Raw genomic sequence first — 20,150 nt, 5'->3', positions numbered from 1 at the left:
CAGAAATATGATTCCTTTTTCTATTCATTTTATAAAGCACCAAATAGATCCACGGTATCTTCAATGAAGGAGGCCCTAACATACTGTTTTCCTCAGGAAAACAAGATTATAAAAATAATAATGTAGTAGCTCATTAACCTATTAACACAAACTTTCAGTTCCTACAAGCCAACAGAGAAGGAAAGAGACGAAATAGCTGTGGCGCACCAAGAGCATTTTAATCTCTTAGCAGTACACCACCAATACACACACAGGACCGGAAATCACTCACCATCCACTTAAATGATCTAAACCACTAAACTTATGTATCATTACTAATGATATACAGATATCCCCCTTACAACCCTACCTTCACAAAAAGGCTCTTGGACTCAGGCACTCAATCATAATTGGCAATGTCAATGCTTGGTTTTAAGTAGAAAGTGGAACTTCAGTCAAACCTCTGATCTTCTACATGTCCAGCTTTCACCTTAAAAAGATTATCAAGGGGGAAAACGCCTTCAGTCATACACTGAATGGATGCAATTTTACTGCAAAGAAGGTTTACTACAGCCCTTCCTATTCACTTTCTCAGGAGCAACTAACTCAGTATCATTCATGAGCAACATACCAACAAGTATGCTCCAGACTAAAGAAATACTAGCCAGTCTAATGGAGGACATCAAGTCAATCATTTTAGCACCATATCAATTGTTCCCCCGATGAATGAGCAGATATGTTACAAATATAGATTATGGAAGCCCTTGAAATCCTTCCTCCAATTAAATAATGCATCCAAAGATAAAAAAGCAGAAAGATGGGTCACTTCGAAACTGCAAACTCTGATAAACAACCAGAAACTAGAACACACTTGGAGTAAAACATATCACCAGCATGACAAACCTGCATACTAGAGACCCATCTTGCATTCATAAGCAGCTATCTTTTTTTTCAACAAGGCTTTTTATTGGCATTTCGTAAAACACACTAGCTTCATGTTATATTCCAGTACTCGTGCAAAACACAAAACAGAAAATACTGAACATAAAGAACATAACCTCAATCGAGGCAACAGTGAGAAGGGGGGCTGCCTGGCTATCCCGGGAAACTCTTGCACATAGTCCAAGAAGGGGGACCAGATCCTATAGAACTTGGCCTTCTTACCAAGGCGGAGGGCAGTGATCTTCTCAGTTGCAACAATGTCCCAACACTTAGCCCACCACATGAAAATCGCAGGATCCTCCGGGAGCTTCCACAGCCTGGCTATGGAGATTTTGGCTGCAGCAGTCAGTAGCTGCGTGCAGAGGTCCGCCAGCCTGCCACACATCGGTAACTGTCCCTCCCCTGTGTTGCCTAACAAGACAATGCCCGGATCCCAGGGGATCGTGAGGCCGGTGATTGACTTGATCTGTTCAAGGACTTCCCTCCAAAACGGAGCCGCCTTCGGACACGTCCAGAGTAGGTGAAACAACGTTCCAGTGTCCGTGCAGCCTCTCCAGTAATGCAGTGGTATGGCGGGGTTGCTTTTGTGCAGGATCTCCCGTGTCAGGTACCAACTGTAGCAGACCTTTATCGCTCCTTTATTTGTGACACATTTAGAAGCCTTGTGGGTTCTTGTCCAAATTCGATTCCAGCTTTCTGTGTCCAGTTCTCTGCCTATATCTTGTTCCCATCGCTCCATGTAAGGTTCCTTGAGGTCGGGAGGGGCTCTGTCCAGCAGCTTATACAGGGTTGAGATTTTGTTCCTAGGCGGGGTTGTCGTTAGCGTGCGTTCCAGCGCTGTCAGCTCTCTACTCACGAGTGTCCTCATTCGATCGTGCGTCAGCCAGTGCCAGATCTGGGCATAATGAAAGCTTTCACTTTCCAGGATCTGAAACTTCCCTTTGCAGCCCTCGAAGGTGAGCAGGGAGCCCGCCCGTGTAGAAATCCGCGATGCGTTTCAGTCCTCCTGCCTTCTATCTTGCAAACTCATTCTGCTCCAGGCCCGGGGTGAAGTCTGGTTTCTCCCAAATCGGGGTGAGTGGGCCCACCATGCTTCTGCAGTTCGATTTTCTGGCCGCTTGCGTCCAACTCTGTACTGTATTCCTAATTGACATGAGGGTCCCTAGGTAGCAGGGCTCCTGGGCCAGTCGATATGCGGGAGAGATTCCAGTGGGAAGTGGGATCAGTCCTCCTCCAGCTTCTGCCAGCGGGGTTTATCGATACCCGGTTGCCACATGAAAGCTGGGCAGCGAGGCAGTACCTATCCACCTCCGGGACTCCCAAGCCCCCGGATCCAGGGTTTCTAAGTAGGACCCATCTGGCGATACGTGGCTTCTACACCCCCCCCCCCCCACAGCAAACTTCAGAATGCTGGCCTGCAATTTTTGTCTGTCTTTCTTAGGAATTGTTACTGGCAGCGCTAGGCAATGGAACAATAATCTCGGAACCAAATTCATTTTTAGTGCTGCGATTCTTCTCATCCACGATATTTCCTGGTTTTGCCAATGAGACCTGTCCGACTGAAGACCTTTGAGCAGGGGCGGGAAGTTTAGCTTGTAAGTGCGATCTGCGAGCCTCGGGAGTTGGATGTCCAGGTAGCTAAGGTGAGAACTGGCCCATGGGATCGGGAACCTTGCAGCGAGGGCTTCAACATCCGCTCTGGAGATATTGATGCCCATGGCCGTGGACTTCGTGAGGTTGACGGAGAACCCAGAGACAGCTTTGAAGCTGTCCAACTCCTCACAGAGGGCCGTTTCCGGGTGTGTTAATGTGAGCATTACGCCATCCGCGTACAGGGCTGCCTTGTAAGTTTCATCTTTGTACCTGACGCCTTGGATCGATGGGTTCTGATGAATCCTGGCTGCGAACGGCTCCATGGACATTGCAAAAATGAGCGGGGACAGGGGACAACCCTCTGGTGATCTTGATCGTGGGGGATCTGAAGCCATTTATTCTTAGGGCCGTGGTAGGGTGTTGGTAATTCGCCGCAGCCCATTTCAAGAATTTAGGTCCCACCCCAAAGTGCTCCAATGTCTTACCCATGTGGCCCCAGTCGAGCATGTCAAAGGCTTTATGCACGTCAAGCGACAGTATCGCCAGTCTCTCTCCGTTCTGTTGGCAGACTCAATGGTGTTCAAGGCGCGCCTTGTGTTATCTGAGATGTTGCGGCTAGGAATGAATCCCGTTTGATCCGGATTAACAAGATCCGGGATCCCAGCAAGTCTCTGTGCTAAGAGCTTCGAGAAGATATTGGAGTCCACGTTCATCAGTGCAATGGAACGCTAGGACGAGCAGAGTTCCGGGTTCCCCTTTGGTTTCAAAACCAGGACCGTGACTGATTCCTCCATGGAGGGGGTGACACATCCCGTTTCCATGAAGCTGTTGAAAAGGGAAGCCATGTGGGGTGCCAGGATATGGATATATTTCTTATAAAATTGTGCAGGCAGGCCATCAGGCCCCCGGGCAGGGTTTTTCATTGAGCGGATGGTATCGGTCACCTCCTCAGAGGAGATGGGGAGTTCCTAGGAGTCGGCCTGCGGGTGACGGCAGGCCTCGGGCGTCCTGCAGATAGCGGATTTGTCTTCCATGGGAGACCCGGACATTACATTCCTGTGGTGTTCGGTCATAATAGCTAGCTTGTCAGAGCCTGTGTAGCAGGGCTTCCTGCTGCGGTCTTGCAGGGCTAGGATATTAAAGAGCAGATATCTTAAAGGACAGGAAACTACACTTTGGTGAACACATCGGTACAGCAAGCAACCCACCAAAGGAAATGTTCAAAATGATCAATCAGGTCAAATAGGGCCTCCTGCAATAACACTCCCCTTTCAGAAACTGATGACATTGCCAATCATTTCAGAAACAAGGTCAAACAACATTTTGAAAGCGTGAGGGGTCAGAAATGTGAAGTGGACAACTTGATTGAGGCTTTTCAAAAGAAGCCATTTTATAAAATGTTAAGGGTGTGATAAACACCTTGCTTTCTCTAACCGAACGAGGATTTCCCTGCCTATAAAACTATAACTAAAGGAAAGCACTCCAATATGAAAAGATATCTGTCCCTTGCACTTATACAAACAACAAAATTATACAGGTACTTATATGGCTGTTTAAACTCAACAAATTAACAGTTATAACCAAGTATCCTTGCAGTTAGGGTCAGATCTCTTTCCCCAGGATTAGTGCAGGATTTTTCAAATACAAGTTCCAATTAGTAAAGTTCATTCCAAAAGTTGAGTTCTCCTTCAAGTGCAACACAAAATTTCTCTCAAAATTCATATTCTGTTTCAACCACAACATTCCTTTCAGTAGCCAAGTCCTGCTTTCAACACAAAGTCCCATTACTCTGTGGGGGTTTCACTTGGCAAGGTTCATCACTCTTCAGAATAAAGTTTCCACAAGCTCTTGCTTGTCAAACCAAAAAGTCATTGTCCTCACACTACCAGTGAATATTTCAATATAACTTCTCGTTGGAAAAGTCAACTACTTCACATTTCTGCTTTATAAACAACAAGGTTTTCATCAGGATGGTTTTACCACAGATCAGTCAAATTAATGGCCTTGCCACTTTATTTCAACAGCCTTTCACTACAATGCAGTACTTCAATATCTCCTTTCTGTTCCACTAACCTGCCAGGACTGAACACTAACAGTCCCTTTCCTTGTATACTCGCCTCCCAGGACAAAGCTCCTACCACTACTACAATGCTCTGCAGTGAGGCTTACTCAAAAACTTTAGTAACATCTTGGCCTTCTTCTCCAAGGTGATCCACCTGGCTAATATCACCCTCAGGGTTAGGATCAGGTAGTGGCTGCCTTCCCCATGCCACCTGGGAGGAGACTTTAGGCTGGGATTATGTGAGGACTCCCCAGGATTCATCACATACCCTTCCCGTAAAGACCTGGCCTCCCATTTTAGGTTCTTTTCCTTCCCCCAATTCACCAGTCTCCCCCACATTCAAAGAGGGTTCCTGCGTTTTCCAATTCCACACTGGATCCTCCGAGAATGTCTTCTCTTGTACCTAAGAATAGTGGGGGAGAATAAGATGAAAACAAAGGTCAGTTCGGATTCATTTGTAAGGTTTCAAAATCTGGGACTTCAGTTCCAATAATCGTTTCCTCCGGTAACCCCGGAATAATGGCAGCATTAATTTTAGTAGCCCTTCCTTGAATTACTGTAGTTACTGCGAGTTCTATGGTACACCTCATCTTCATGTACACAGGTCACTTTAATTGGATGGCTCTTTTTATGATTTTTAAGAGTTATTAGAGATTAGATCATATGTCTGTTTACTCCCGGAATCAATCGCAGCTTTAACTGGAATCCCATTGACTATTGCTAGGTCTTGTGTCTTAAAGTTCTCATTACCGAGAAACAAATTATTAATACTCTCCACTTCACTTCCATCATCCTTTTATTCTTCTTCTTCCCATTCATCTTCCATCGTATACCCGATCTCCATTGGCTCCCCTCTCAGGCTAAATGGCCAAAATCGTCCACAGGAGAAACATAATACTGTTGTAGATTTTTGGCCTTCGGTTTCTTCAGAGTTTGATTCACTCTTTTCTTGATGGAAATTAGTTTTACTATCCCACCTGTATTTTCTCTAATTATCAATTTGGGGAAACATTCTTAGTCTTATTTACCACACGAGGAGGATGATATGTGCCTTTGGGCTCTCTTAATCTCTTCGCTCTTTTGGAGATTTCTTACATGACCATTAGCCTCCATGAAGTTTTGGGTAGTCTCAGTGACCAAGGCTAAATTAAATTTGTTTAGGTGTAATATGGCTTGTTGTAAAAAAGGAGGGGCTGAATTTATAAATTGCTCTTTGGTCAAAATGTCTAGGATTTCTAATCTATATCTATTTTTTCTCTTATATTGCACCACATGCCCAAAGGCCTCAGGGCACTCACATGACAGACAACAGAGAACAGAAACAAGGGGAAGCAGAAAAGGGGGTTCCATAAAGTTAAGCAAAGGTTTATGTGATTAGATTAATCTATCCCCCTATCAAACAGGAGCATTTTTAGCTGCTTCTTTAACAAAGTCATTTAGTCACATGGCGAAGCTTCTTTCCTATCCATAAAGGTAACGTGTTTTGAAATCTAGCAGTTAATTCTACAAGGGTCTCATCAGAATTCAATTTAATACTTCAAAGCTTTTGCTTATAGTCGTTTTCAGTCTGACCCACTTTTTTCAATAATTCTTCCTTAATTTCAGCAAATGGCGTTCTTTCTGGATTCAGTAGATGATAGGAATTTTGAATTCCTCCCTTCAGTAAAGTAGACAAAAAATAGGTTTTTAGTTCTGAGCTCCAATGTAGTTGATGTGCTAGGTGCTCAAAATTGCCCCTCACAATTATACAAACAACAAAATCATACAGGTTTTTATATGGCTGTTTAAACTCAACAAATAACAGTTATAACCAAGTATCCTTGTAACCAGGGACAGATCCCCTTCACCAGGATTAATGCAGGATTTTCCAAATAAAAGTTCCAATTAGTAAAGTTCATTCCAATAGTCAAGTTCTGCTTCAAATGCAACACAAAGTTCCTTTTAATAGTCACATTCTGTTTCAACACAAAGTTTCTTTACACCGTGAGGGTTTCACTTGGAACTCGAATGGTCTTATGATTAAACAAGGTTCATCGCTCTTCCAAATAAAGTTTCCACAAGCTCTTGAAAGTCCTGGTCTTCACACTTCTAGTGAATATTTCAATACAACTTCTCTTTGGAAATGTCAACTACTTCATGTTTTCATCAGGATGGCTTTACCATGGTTCAGCATTCACCTCAGTGGCTTTGCCACTTTCTTTCAACAACAACCTTTCACCACAATGCAGTACTTCAATATCTTCTTTATGTTCCACTAACCTGCCAGGACTAACCACTAACAGTCCCTTTCCTGGTATATTCGCCTGCCAGGACAAAACTCCTACCACTACTACAAGTGCTCTGCAGTGAGGCTTACTTAAAAACTTTAGTAACGTCTTGGCTTTCAACATTGAGATTCACAACTTTTTCTCATAAGGATACAACACCCATTGATGCTGTTTGTTCCACTGACTTGTTTGCCATATGTAACTCAGGTTATGTTCCATTCCCCCTTGATACCTTGCACAACAAGGGTTTCTCTCCTGCTACCTTTTGGTTCCTACTATCACACCAGGTAACTGCTGACAAGTTTCTCTCTTTAAGAAAGTCGTTTCCACTTTTATTTTATAATGGCCCTTCTTTGGCTTAGGCTATGCTGGTTGTTATCTGGCTTAGATATTGCCCCTCTTTACGTTGGCAATGTTAACCAGTCTTGTTTCCTTATTGCCCCCTCTTTACTTTGGCCATGTTGATTACAGTCATGGTTCAATTTTGCCCCCTCTTTTCTTTGGTAAGGATAGTTCCAGTCTTTCTTGAATATTGTCCCATCTTTACATTGACAAGGATAGTTGCAAACTTTCTCTTCTCGTTTCCTCTCAATACGAGTATTGAGCCAAACATACTTTCTTTCAATAATTTGGTATTAAAAATATTTGTGTAAGCAGCCAGTGATCCATCGAGGAGTGCCCCAGGGTCATCTACCAAAGGCCAACTCACTGGTCACTCTCTACGCGTCCACTCAACCTGCTGCACTTTCTTATTCCTTTGTCGAGTCAGGAGCTTCTGACCGGTCTGCTCATATTCCAGTGGCCTGCGTCTTTCAAAACAGGAACATGCATTCGCTCCTTGTGTTCTCCGATGCTTGCCAGCCACCGGAATAGGGACAGGACATGGAGGACTTCCCTCTCCCATAGGGCAGCCTGTTACAGCACCACTTCCCACTGTCCGCTTATCTGCTACAAACACAGCAGCGGTCCGAGCATTTTTATTTCTCTGCCTCTTCTTCATTCAGAGCCGATGGCTACTCCTATTGCTTCTAATGGTCTGCACCTGAAGGAGCTTTCAATATTTAAAAGACCCGCTCAGGAGTGGGCCATTATGAACACTAGAATGCACACTGCAGTTCTGTGCCTCAGAGTCCCTCTTCCTCGTTCCACTACCTAGGGCATTATGGGACTTTAAGTCCCTAATGTTCTTGTTCCTCTCATCAAAGGCTTCCGATCTAACCTCATCTAACTCAGACTGTTTATAAAATACACTTCTAGCTAAGACATTTAGAGAATGTAATGCTGCGGTTTTGATTTCACAACTCAATCCTTAGGGGGAAATCACACTTATCAGAAGATATGGTATTGATGTTCTGATCCTCACATGTTCTGTTCCCATGCTGATTATACAGGTTTTTACTACTAAAACTAGTACTTTTGGGAAAGGGAACCTTACTCTGACAACACGCCGGTTAGTTATTCAGGTATTATGGAAATCCCACCCTTCAAAGAAGATTAATACTGCATCTCTCCTAACGGAGTCACCATATTCCCTTGGTGGCCTTCTCCTCCCAGGTGATCCACCCGGCTTAAACCACCCCCAAGGTTTATTTGTATTTGTATTTATTGGGTATTTATAATGCGCAACCTGGGAGGAGACATTAGGCTGGGATTCTGTGAGGAATCCACAGGATTTATCACAAAAGCCATAGACACCACACTGACCAACAGGAACAAGGATACTCATAACAACAAAACCCCACCAACAACCACTACACATAACTTCAAGACCATCTCTGAAGCTGAATTCTCTAAACTGGTAAAGGAAAAACAAAAAAGCAGGTTTGCCAAAGGATCCATGATTCAAGGACATCCAAAAATAAACCTTTCTAATGAAACCCCAGCCAATTTCAAACGGAAATTCACACCCTCCTTGCTGGAAACCAAAATAGTTCCTAGAATTTACAAAACTGCTTCTATCCAATTGATTCTTTAAACATCACTAAAAACCTAGACGATTTCACAACTACCAACCAATTTTCAATATACCATATCCAGCAAAATCATGTAAAGCAATGTGTACAGTGAAATCCTGGAATACGTTGAGCCTAACATTCTTTACTACGTACAGGTAGGTATTATACTTATGAGAGGACAGTAACTGCACTTTTATCCATTTGGGAAGATATTAAAATTGACGCAGAGCCAACATTAGCTATACCCTCATATTTCTGGGTACCGTATCTGCTTTCAACACATTTGACCACAAATCACCAATACAGAGGTTAGTAGAGGCAGGGCTGGCACTACAATGGAAGCGATCCTTATTCAATGACATACCAGAGACCACCTTTCTTCCCCTGTTCAAGTCAAACTCCCCCAACATAATGCGTCGACCGCAAGGATCAAGTCTGTCACGTCTACCACTCAATACATAAATTGCTTCTTTCAGAAGACCCATCGAAAGGCACAGACTCAACTGCTACAACTATGCAGACTACACAAATCATACTCAAGAAGAACACCAAAAAGAACACAGATTTCTTCCTCAATATTTGCATCACTCAAGTCAATGCATGAATGACTATAAATCTTAAACTAAACCCGGACAAAACAGAATTTATGAATTTTGCTCACTAAGTCATACCACAATCAGTATTGCCAGAAATGGGTAACTGCCTGGCAACATCAAAAGCGATCAAGAACCATGGGATTATTATGGACAATGGACTGACCTTATAACCACAAATCAATGCATTGGTAAGGAAATTCTCTACCATGTATGCTCAAATAGGTGCATAATACCCTTCAACTTCCCGCACAGGACTCTCGCAGTCATAATTGGTATAATCAAGAATTGACTATGCAACCACCATATACTTCGACATGCCGTTTTATCTAACACCAGAAACTTCAAAACATCCAGAATAGAGAAGCAAGATTTCTTCTGAGACTCGCCAGGAGCAAACATTACACCACTTCTAAGATCACTCCACTGGCCACAGGTCAAGAAAATAATCTATTTCAAAGCACTATGCATTGCCAGTACAGCCCCTTAAGGGCCATGGAACAAAATTGATTCCAAGGAAAGGTCACCTGCACCAACCAAAGAGGACAAAGACCAAGCAATAACTTACTCCTAGTAGATATGGGTTATGCTAGAAACCGGGGATTGCCTTTCTCTCACTCATGGCAAAACTCTGGAACTCCCTCTCCAAGGGCCTACACACAATCGAGAATCTTTGAAGATCTTTTTAACACGTATCTAGCCAGGTACAATTCTAGCAATATGACACCCACTATTACTTCAGTCCCTATGCACAAATGCACTATATGCAGACCAAGAACCCCACCTGTACATGGCATGCTAAAGGTCCCTCCCAACAGACTTCAAAACCATGCCGCTACACTTCTAAAAAATAACTGCATACCACTTCTCCTGAGCCAATGTAATCTAGGATGATATGGATGTGGGAAATCCCTCTCGAAACAAATGACTCTCTGCCCAGGACAATTAATACCTGGAAAAAATACTGGCACGCATAGCTCAGGATACTTTCGGTCTGCACACATCAACAACATTATCTAGCATCTTCCCTCTCCTCCTTTCAGATCTGCAAGAATACCTGGAAATCATGCAAATTGCAGTTGTGTGCAGTATAAATCCAAGTAACATAGTATAACAAACAAAACTTTTGAAAAAGCTTGAGAGCGCTAGTCCCAAGTAATGCCATCATATATCCTTAACATATATTACTGCTAAAATATACTTGAAGTTGCTACAGACCACATCATGTAGGCCTGGGGCTGATGAGAGTAAAATCAGCTGGTCTCTTCAATGCTAACGGGAGAAAAACAATGTTCAACTCCCATTCGATCAATAAAGTGAACATGAGAAAGAAAAACTTCTTAAGAATTGTCTTTTATGCTTTAGAACGAGTGGGAAGTGTGATGAATCCAGTGAAATTGTCCACCTCTTTTGGGGCTAGGGATACAAGCCTGAAAGTGCCAGGCTATTATGCAGGTCTATGCAAAAAGGACAAGCATACGCGTCCTTGGCACTTATGGGTTTTTAAACCCTTGAGGAAAGGGCAAACAGGATCTCACTGGTGGTGAACCCCCCCCCAACCCCCCCTCACAAGGGGATAAGGAATCCCCTAGTAAAGGATTTTCTACACTTACCTTGAATTCAGAATCCTAAGTAGTTGTTGGATATATGGGGATTCAGCAGTATAAAAACGTGCAGTGCCCTTTAAAGGAGAGTGCCTTTGTTTATGACTCAGTGTAATTGGCCCCCATACCTGAGGAGCGGAACCAATGGTGTCTCCTCTCTTGTTCCACAAAGCAACATAAAGGACCAGGCACAGAGGCAAAACGAAGGAGAGCTAGCCTGAGGGCGAAAAATAAACCTGTGCGGGAACACAGGTGCAGGGACGCCTCTCTTCACAGAGAAGGCAGGGCCACGCAGAGAGGGTGGTGGGCAGAGGAAATCTGTGAGCCTGAGGAAAACAGAGCCACCAAACAAATGGAGAAGAAAACTGCTTCTGTGGTGGCACACTGGCGTCCACATCTACCACCAAGACGTCCGAGTCGTAGTTCTACAACAAACGGAGAAGCTGCCTACCCCGTCGAGCAATGCTGCAGGAGAACAGGTAAGCCGCTGAATAAGAGCAGCAAGAGGAGGGCGCTGAGGTGGCTGAGAAGCCCACGAGGGGCCGACCCAGTGAATACAACCATAGAAACATACGGCTGAAGAGGCAGAGTAGTCCAGGAGGGCCCGACCCCGAGAATACCCAAAGACGGATTGAATAAAAGCAGTAAAACATATAGCTGAATACTCCACGAGTGGGTGACTTAGAGAATACCCCAGCAAAGAGTGAATTCAACAAGATGAACAGGTGGGATGGGAGGCCAAAGAGCCCAAGAGGGGCTGGACCACCGAACACCTCACAAGGAGGTAAACGCCCTAAAACTCCAGTGAGGGTTAAAAGAAACAGCAAGATTATGCAAGCTACTGAACATCTGCAGAAAACAATACGAACTAGAAATCATTGTGCTTCAAAACAAGGAATAAGAGTGGGGAACCAACCAATCCTAGCGGGAGCTGAACTTTGTGAACTTACAAGAACACTTAGAATGTTGAATTGTATCAACATGCAGGGGCCACAAAAAGAAAAAACCAAAGACACTATTTGGTGGGGGTCAGAAAAACAACCACCAGAAGCCAAGTAACGTGGTAGCCAATTTAGGCAGCGTTTATGTTGTTTGAGATGTTAGTGGTAGTGAGAGCATAGGATAGACTCGGTTTGGACGAAGGAAAGAATTGAGGGACATCCTGCCAAACACTGGTTGACTGTTTTCTTTTGAAGTTTAGGGAACCATGTCATCATAGTCTGTGTGATTAGGAGAGGCATTCTTTTTCCTTTCATAAAACTAATTTTGAACCATGTCCTCTTGTTCCGTCTCCTATGTCTGACCAACCACAGAATCTATAAAAACATGCTGGCAGAATGACATCAAAAAGCCATAAAGGAGAGAATTATTGCCTCTGAACACTGTAGTCTGTGCCAAGGTTAGGTAAAGAAACACTAGTGAACTACCACTATAATTTTACACACGTGGTGCCAGGGAAGGTATGCCAACGAGCCCAGCTTTTTAATGTATGCATTAACAATCTCAATGCAAAGCATGTTCCAGAATTAATGAAAAGTAGGCCACATTTCTTTTTTTATAATTTTAAATGGTGCTAAAATCAGGTGATGCCCTGTAATTATGACTCCAATCATTTACAAAAAAATTTTCTAACAACTAAAGGACCATCAACCGGGTCAAACAACGGTGATGTAATTCTAACTAGCATGGGCAACTAAGAAAAACAAAATAAATCTTTGAAAGTGACAATATTGGCCTAAGTGTCACAGCCAAGAAATATTTTTGGCACATGTGAGGAGGGCAATAACCAATGGCCAAATTAGGTGGTGTTTCTGTCGATCAATGATAGATATGGATGCTGTTTAATTGCGCCCCGGCCCTATGGAATACTTAGTTATAGCAAGATCGACAGCCATATGTGCTTCAGAATTTGGCAAGTCATAGAATTTGACAAAGAGTGGGACATTATTTTTGGCATACACCAATCTAACCAAACAGAATTTTTTGTTATGGAGCTAGACCCAAGCGGTGCTCAACCCGAAATTCCCTCCCTACATGGAAAGGGGCATCACTGCCAATGACACTACACAGGCTAAAGAAACCAATATTGAACTTGTGGCAAAAAAAAAACAATGAAGTGTATATGATCAGAAAATAATCAGCAATTGGAATGAAGGATTGGTAACAATGTGGTGAATCTTACAGCAGAAAGGAAAACAATTGTGAAAAACAGATGCCATGCCGAAAGAGAAGTCTCGTCAAATGTGGATTGCAAAAGAAAATAAACAGTGAAGGTATTCATGGGCATACAAAAAATATAATGGAAGAATAACTAACTAATGGATGGCCAGGGCAATGTAGGAGCCATACATGTTTGTGCTTGCAGTACTAAAACGTCCACAAAGAAGAATGGCATTGAACAACAAGTATGGTAAAGATGTGCATGGTGATTCCTCATTTGAAACCTCCATGCTATTTCTGTTTAAAAACAGAGAACCAGATATGTTATCCCCTCTTGCTGCATAACAGACTTCAGAAGGTGTAAAGAGGCATTCTTATATATCCTAAAACTAGAGACCACAGTATTAAGGTGTCCATTTGCCAATGTTTTCAATAAAGCATTAAGGGTATGAAGAACCTTTGGACAACCAAATGTAGCCCCTTGCAACAATCCCTGTTGAAAGCATATCCCTTTAAATGGAATGCAATATAAATGCAAGCTGCAAGAAATGTCGATCATGTTTTAACAAGTGAGAAGCAATAGTAGAGGACTAGTATGAAATAAACGAGGATGGATAGATTGAGCAGGTTTTGCGATTACATATACATTTAGATTTTATGGGCACTCAACTTTGCTGACTTGACCAGATCTTGTAAGATGGAACATGGATTTTCAAGACATTATGGAGTCTGCCAAAGAGGATTTAATGGTTGTAGCACACCACACCTCCGTTTTGTTGGACTGGCACAGTGCATAAACGCCAGAACACAGATTTGGAAATAAATGCAGAAATGGCTCCTATGTTCTTTGTTGACCAGCGGAAAAAGCAATCCGATGAGAGTCCTGCACATGGATGTGCAAAGCATGAAATCTTATACTGGGAGAGTGCAGGCAGTTGAGGTACTCGCCAAAAAGTCACTCCTATTTCAAAAAGCATGCCAGGGTATTGCGGCATAGGATTTAGAACATAAAAGATGTAATTGGTATGACAGAAATCACAAATAATGCAGTTTGGGGAAATATTTTAGCTAGGATGGTCATTATAGTGGATGCGCCTCCACTACTAAGCATAAGAGTAACCCATCAGAACACCTGAGAATCGTAATGTTCTGTAACCAGTGCATTATAACCAACCATCAGAAGGTTTCTTGTTTACCTTTGTCATCGTTCTGTTTCGCCTCCTGTGCAGAGATGAGATTGTTTTTCCGAAGATCTTCCTCCAACTCTTTCAAATGTCGCTGCGCCACAGGTTTGTTGCATTTTATCCTTTGGCTATATTTCCTGGCGAGCAGATACACCTTGCTCTTCATCTTGTCGGTCATGTCTCCATCTAGGCTTTGAGTGAGTTGTAATATCTTCGGGTGAAGTTTTATAGGCTTGTCCATCTTGTAATGTTGGCCAACCTCCGTTGCATTGCAAGTTAGTTTTGCGGGCATTGCCTGACATGGAGAAGTACTTTCTGGAGAAGGAACAGGAGATTCCTCGGTTATGGTACTGAGGTCACTGTCCTCAACAATGTGCAAAGGTTCATGCAAGTCATATCCATTCTCTAGGTTTCTAGATGGCATCTCCCCATTCTGCTTGTAGCATGGCGTTGTGTTGGTTTTGCCTGACTCAAGTTCATTCAAGGAACCATAACTTTCGGTAAAAGTGTTACTGCGTGCCTTCTCAATCTCCTCCCATACTTTGAACATCTCAGATGGTGGTTTAAATTCATCATCGGAAATCGGCAATTGATCCCCAAGATCAGTACTTCTGTCCGGACCTCCATTCTGCTTGGGAAATGAAACGCAAGATTCTACCTTTTCACTATTGTTAGTAAATTGTACATCTGGATGGGCCCACGATGCAGGTCTACTCCCACCAAGGCCATTGGTGTCATTGGAAGAACTGCCTATCCTTTTCCTTACAACAACCTCCAATTTAGGTTCAGTCCTTGGCAGGCTGTTAAACTTAAATACAGAGTTTCGAACGAGTCCAGATGGGATATACGACAGGCTCTCCCTTCTCTTGATGCTGAAGGCTGCATCATTACTCTCTGCATGATCATAATAACCTTTGATTTTGTCAAGAAGCAATCTGTCCTGTTTGGACAATGTGGAGTCTTTTCTCCTGAATGTAGTCCTGTCTGTCTCGCTGGGGCTCTCCAAGTTTGGAGATCCAGCTCCATTTAATGGGGAAAAGCATGGTGAGAAAAACGCTGAACTGTCAACTGGGATCTCTTGTGGAGAGCAGCAGTTATGAACATCAGAAGAACTGCTGTGGTATGGAATCTTATCAATGCAATCCAAACTTTTGGTGCTACCACTTCTGCTGGTTAATCGAGGGGTGAGGCAGCCAACATATTTCCCATCATCTAGTGCCAGGCTGCCCCGCCTGGAAAGGCTGTTCACAAACCGCTCTGCAATGATGCTGGCTTGGTTCAGAACAGAAGGTGGAAGGATGCTCTCCGGCTGCTGGGCGATCACCTCCTCCTCTTCACTACTCAACGTCTTGAGATCCTCAATATTCTCACTCTCGGTTTGATCTATAGGATCATGAATGTCTAGAACATGGTTTTCAACAAAACCTTCGGATTGGGTTGTCCTTATAGGCTCTTGGTGGTCAACTGGCTGAAAATCATTAGGCATCTCTTCAAAAATGTGTTCCGATGGGGGATCTTCTGGAAAGCTAATCTGCTCCATTTCAGCAGTAACCTTAAAAAAGATTAACACATGTTATTAAAATAACTAAAATTGTTAAGATTACAGCATTTAACTCTGAAGTTGAACATCTAACATGAAAAAACGAATTGCGTGTCTATACGCGCTACAAATGACTGAGAGCGCATCCATTAACATCTAAAAGCGATTGTATTATCTGCATTACTGGTGAATTACCATCTCTAAATAGCTGAAGTACATAAATGTGATAGATAACTAATATGCAAAACAATGTTGTAGATGCCACTTCAAACAAAATGTGCGGCTAAATTCAAACGTATGTACCCCTTAAGCAACATATGCTCTGAATGCGGTTGCGTGTAAGATATTTTGAAGTGTAACGCTGTTGAGAACTTATTATAAAATTGGAGGCAGTATATTCCTAAGGCAGCTGTTCCACAGAGAAGAACAAATAGACAGGAAAGTAACAGAGGAGCTCAGAATTGCTTTGATCATGGCACGCTGGGTCCCAGACATCTGCCCAAAACAACAGGGGTGAGATCAAAGACCTATACTTCTATATTAATTTATTAGGGGTACAAACTAAAAGGATGGCGAAACAAACAAAAACAGGTGTTAACCATGTTCTACCCAGGGTCTGGGCAGTTTCTCAGAAACAAAACCAAAAGAAAAGCTTTCTGAAGGGAAGTGAAGTGCTCATGGACTAGGTTTCCCCTTAGTCCTTGGTTGAAGAACCCGGTTATTTAAGGCTTCCCTAGTCCTTCAAACAATCACAAGTTCAAGTTTTAGGGGTTCTGTGCCCTTCATGAGGTCACTAGGCAGGACCATCATCTCTGACTTGCAGATTTGCAATGACCTTCCTCAAGGAGGGGTGATTAGAGCCAAAGGTTTTGCTCCAAAAGTGTGTCTAGTTCTCCCGCATGTACCTTGTCTTCCCGGGGAAGCATTTATTTATTGTATTTGTTGATAGCACCCAAACCCAGAGGTATTGTGGCGCCAAAAGGTACATAATTAGGATTCAATGAGAACAGTAAGGTTACATTGCAACAAAACGTAAGACATACAGAGTAGGGTGGTTGCCTTACATTTTAGGATACGCGTCATACAAAGAGGGTTGTTACATTACATCAAGAAAGTGAGCTGGGTTAAGAGTAGGCAGGTCTGGCCCGAATATTAGAGATATTTGTTGAACAAAGATGTTTTTAATTTCTTGCAGAAGAGAGCATAGGTAGGTTCATCTTGGATCTGCTGAGGAAGGGCATTCCACAGGGTGGGAACAATGGTGAAGCATGGGTCCCCAGCTCTCTTTCTAGCAAATGTTGGTGTGTTCAAGGCTGACATGGTAGAAGAACGGAGATTGCGCATTTTGTGCTTCCTGGTGATGCGGTTGGCGAGGTAAAGGGGCGGGGGCAGTATTGTGTAGGCAGCGGTAGGTGATGGCGAGAGTTTGAATTCCATGCAGGCTTTGAGGGGAAGCCAGTGTGCCTCTCGTCTGATGTGGGAGATGTGGTTGGAACGCTTTAAACCCCAGACTGCTCTAAGGGCGTTACTTTGGAGCAGCTGATGTTTTAGAGGAGGTCCCTGCTAGGATGGCATTGCAGTAGTCCAATTTACTGTCTATGATGGCTCTCGCTAAAGTAAGGCAGTTATTGGCGAAGAGAAATTTTCTAGAAAGGTTAATACGTTTGGTAGAGTCGGCTGCAGAAGGAGATGGCTTTGACAACTTAGAAAGTGATTTAGAAAGTGTGCCCAATAGCGCGAACTTGGAAAGTGTGCCCAATTAGCGTCACTGTGATAAAGTTGAATTTAGAAAGTGTGCCCAATAGCGGGAACTTGGAAAGTGTGCCTAATAGTGTCACTGTGATAAAGATTCAACTTAGAAAGTGCGCCCAACATCACAGAGTATGCTCAATAGCGTCACTGTGCAAAAATTTGAAAGTGCGCCTAAGATCATCGAGTGTGCCCAAATTGTTTCACTGTGTTGAGCTTCACATCTAGATAGTGTGCCCAAGTACCATTGAGTGTGCCCTAATAGCCTCACTGTGTTTAATCTTATATCTAGACTCTGTTACAATTTGAATTTAGAAAGTGCGCCCAACTTCATTGAGTGTGCCCTAATGGCGTCACTGTATCGAATCCTGCATCTAGATTGTGCTACAATTTGAATTTAGAAAGTGTGGCCAACATCATTGAGTGTGCCTAAAAGCGTCACTATGTTAAAGTTTTATATATGCTACATACCTGTATCCCCATGTTATCCTGTCGCTTTATATACATATGTGTACACCCCCTATCCTGCTCTCGTGCCTGGTTGCAAGCACTTTACTGATAACCACCATATCACACTACTACGCTTACTCTCTCCTATACACCATATACCGCAGTGAACCGCATACAGGGAGACGGACACTAAAGAGATCCACCGATAAAACCCAACTATATAACCCCTAACCACCCCCCACCCCTCTCAAGACAGCGACTGAACGAGTCGGCTACTTCAGCCGGAAATACCACCTGCAGACAGAGCCCTATCTGTTAGCGGACAGCCTCCACGCCCATTACTATACCACAAGGCAACCAGACCAAAGCAGAACCAACTGGACACCAGCAAATAAATAAAGACTAAACAACGCTCTATCTTATAATGCTGCGCAAACGACCCATTCCGAGGGAAAGAACAAGAGAAGAAAGAACAAACACTCCGGAACAGCAACAAAGAACCACAACTACAGAACGCACCCCCGCAGTCAGGAACAAAAATCGAACCAACACAGAGACAAGAGACAAATCCCTCTACTTAACTCCTTACCTCGCTGATAACTGGTCACCAGAGCAAACCAACCCAACGCTAAAAGCAGCAACATCAAACTACCCAACACAAAATCGCAGAAGAAGGATGAACAACACAAGAAACAACAAACACACGACCGATGCGATAACACCTTACATCACCAAAGCAAGAAGAACTTCCAATCGACAACCACAACTCATGGAAGACAAACCAGATGAAAACAAAAACCCAAGACAGAACCTAGAACAACTCTTCGAAGATGTTGACGCCCCAAAACCTACACCCCAACAAGAGATCGACCAGGAAGGAAACCCCATCTCCGATCAGAAGATGACCTCAACGAGAAAGCCTAAACCAAACAACACCTCTAAACTCCACAGCAATCTTATAAACGCAAGATCCATGTCAAAACATTCAACAGAGATCTTCGACCTACTTGATGACAACGTCATTGACATCCTGTTCATCACAGAAACATGGCTGGACGACAACTACAAAAATCACACTCCAAAGCTGCCTTCCAACAGACTTCAAATGCCTTCAAATAAAGAGGAAAAACTAAAAAGGAGAAGGCATCGCAATAGCATTCAAACGACACCGGAAAATAAAAACAGATGAACCCCTTAACATCCTCAACTGCGAAACCATGTTAATACACCTAACAGCAAGCCCAAAAACCAACGTCACATTTATCTTGGTGTACAGACCACCGACATATAATGCAACCCTCGTCGATAACGTCATAGAAGCCATCACCAACATAGCCATCAACCACGAATACCTAATCATCCTGGGGGACTTCAACATCTGGTTGGAAGACAGTCACGCCAACCCCCAAAACTCACTAACTGAACAACTCACTACCATCAAACTACGGCAACTAGTCAAAGGGGCAACACACTCGGCAGGACACATCCTCAACGCAATTTTCGTCAAGGAAAAACTTTACCACGGCACCGCCAATACAAATACTATGGAGAGACCATCTCATCATCCCATTCGTGATCACTCTGCTTACTCAAGTCGGCATCCAACCTCCTAAACTCACAACCACCACAAAAAGAAACTGGAAACACATCAAAGAAAGCAACCTATTCGAACAACTGGAGTTAACCAAACCCTCAATTACAGAACTATAGCTAGCTGACCTAGACGAGAAAGTGCAGCTACTACACAAATGGATTGCAGACAATTGACAAGATCGCCCCAGAAAAACCATTCACCCCATCAGAAAAAAGAGCAATGGCAAAACGGTTCACCCCACTATTAAGCACCATGAAAAAGGAAAACAAAAAGATGAAACTGGAATGGAGGAAAGAATACAACCCAGACAAAAGAAACTGTTTCCAGAGACAAATCCGCGCATACAAGAAAGAAATTCAAAAGGCGAAGAGAAGGCATTATGATGACAGAATCACCAATGCCACCACACTCAAAAAGAAATGTTTAACATAATTAAAGAGATGAGAAACCCACCAGTCTGTGACAACACTCCAAACCC

The 20,150-nt window shown here is 43.2% G+C and overlaps 1 protein-coding gene across 1 annotated transcript in view; it reads right to left on the bottom strand.

Moving 5' to 3' along the window:
* The window catches only part of PLEKHG3 (pleckstrin homology and RhoGEF domain containing G3), a 352,319-nt gene that overhangs the window by 27,801 nt on the left and 304,368 nt on the right, over positions 1-20,150 (bottom strand). Inside the window, exon 17 of the mRNA XM_069638314.1 lies at positions 14,352-15,891. Coding sequence (XP_069494415.1) covers positions 14,352-15,891 — 1,540 coding nt within the window. The remainder of the gene's footprint in view (positions 1-14,351; positions 15,892-20,150) is intronic.

The sequence above is a fragment of the Ambystoma mexicanum genome, chromosome 14 (assembly GCF_040938575.1).
Source record: "Ambystoma mexicanum isolate Mex_15411 chromosome 14, UKY_AmexF1_1, whole genome shotgun sequence".
In the NCBI taxonomy this organism is placed as follows: Eukaryota; Metazoa; Chordata; class Amphibia; order Caudata; family Ambystomatidae; genus Ambystoma; species Ambystoma mexicanum.
The sequence above is the reverse complement of the archived record's forward strand: the minus strand, read 5'-3'. Positions and strand labels throughout refer to the sequence as shown.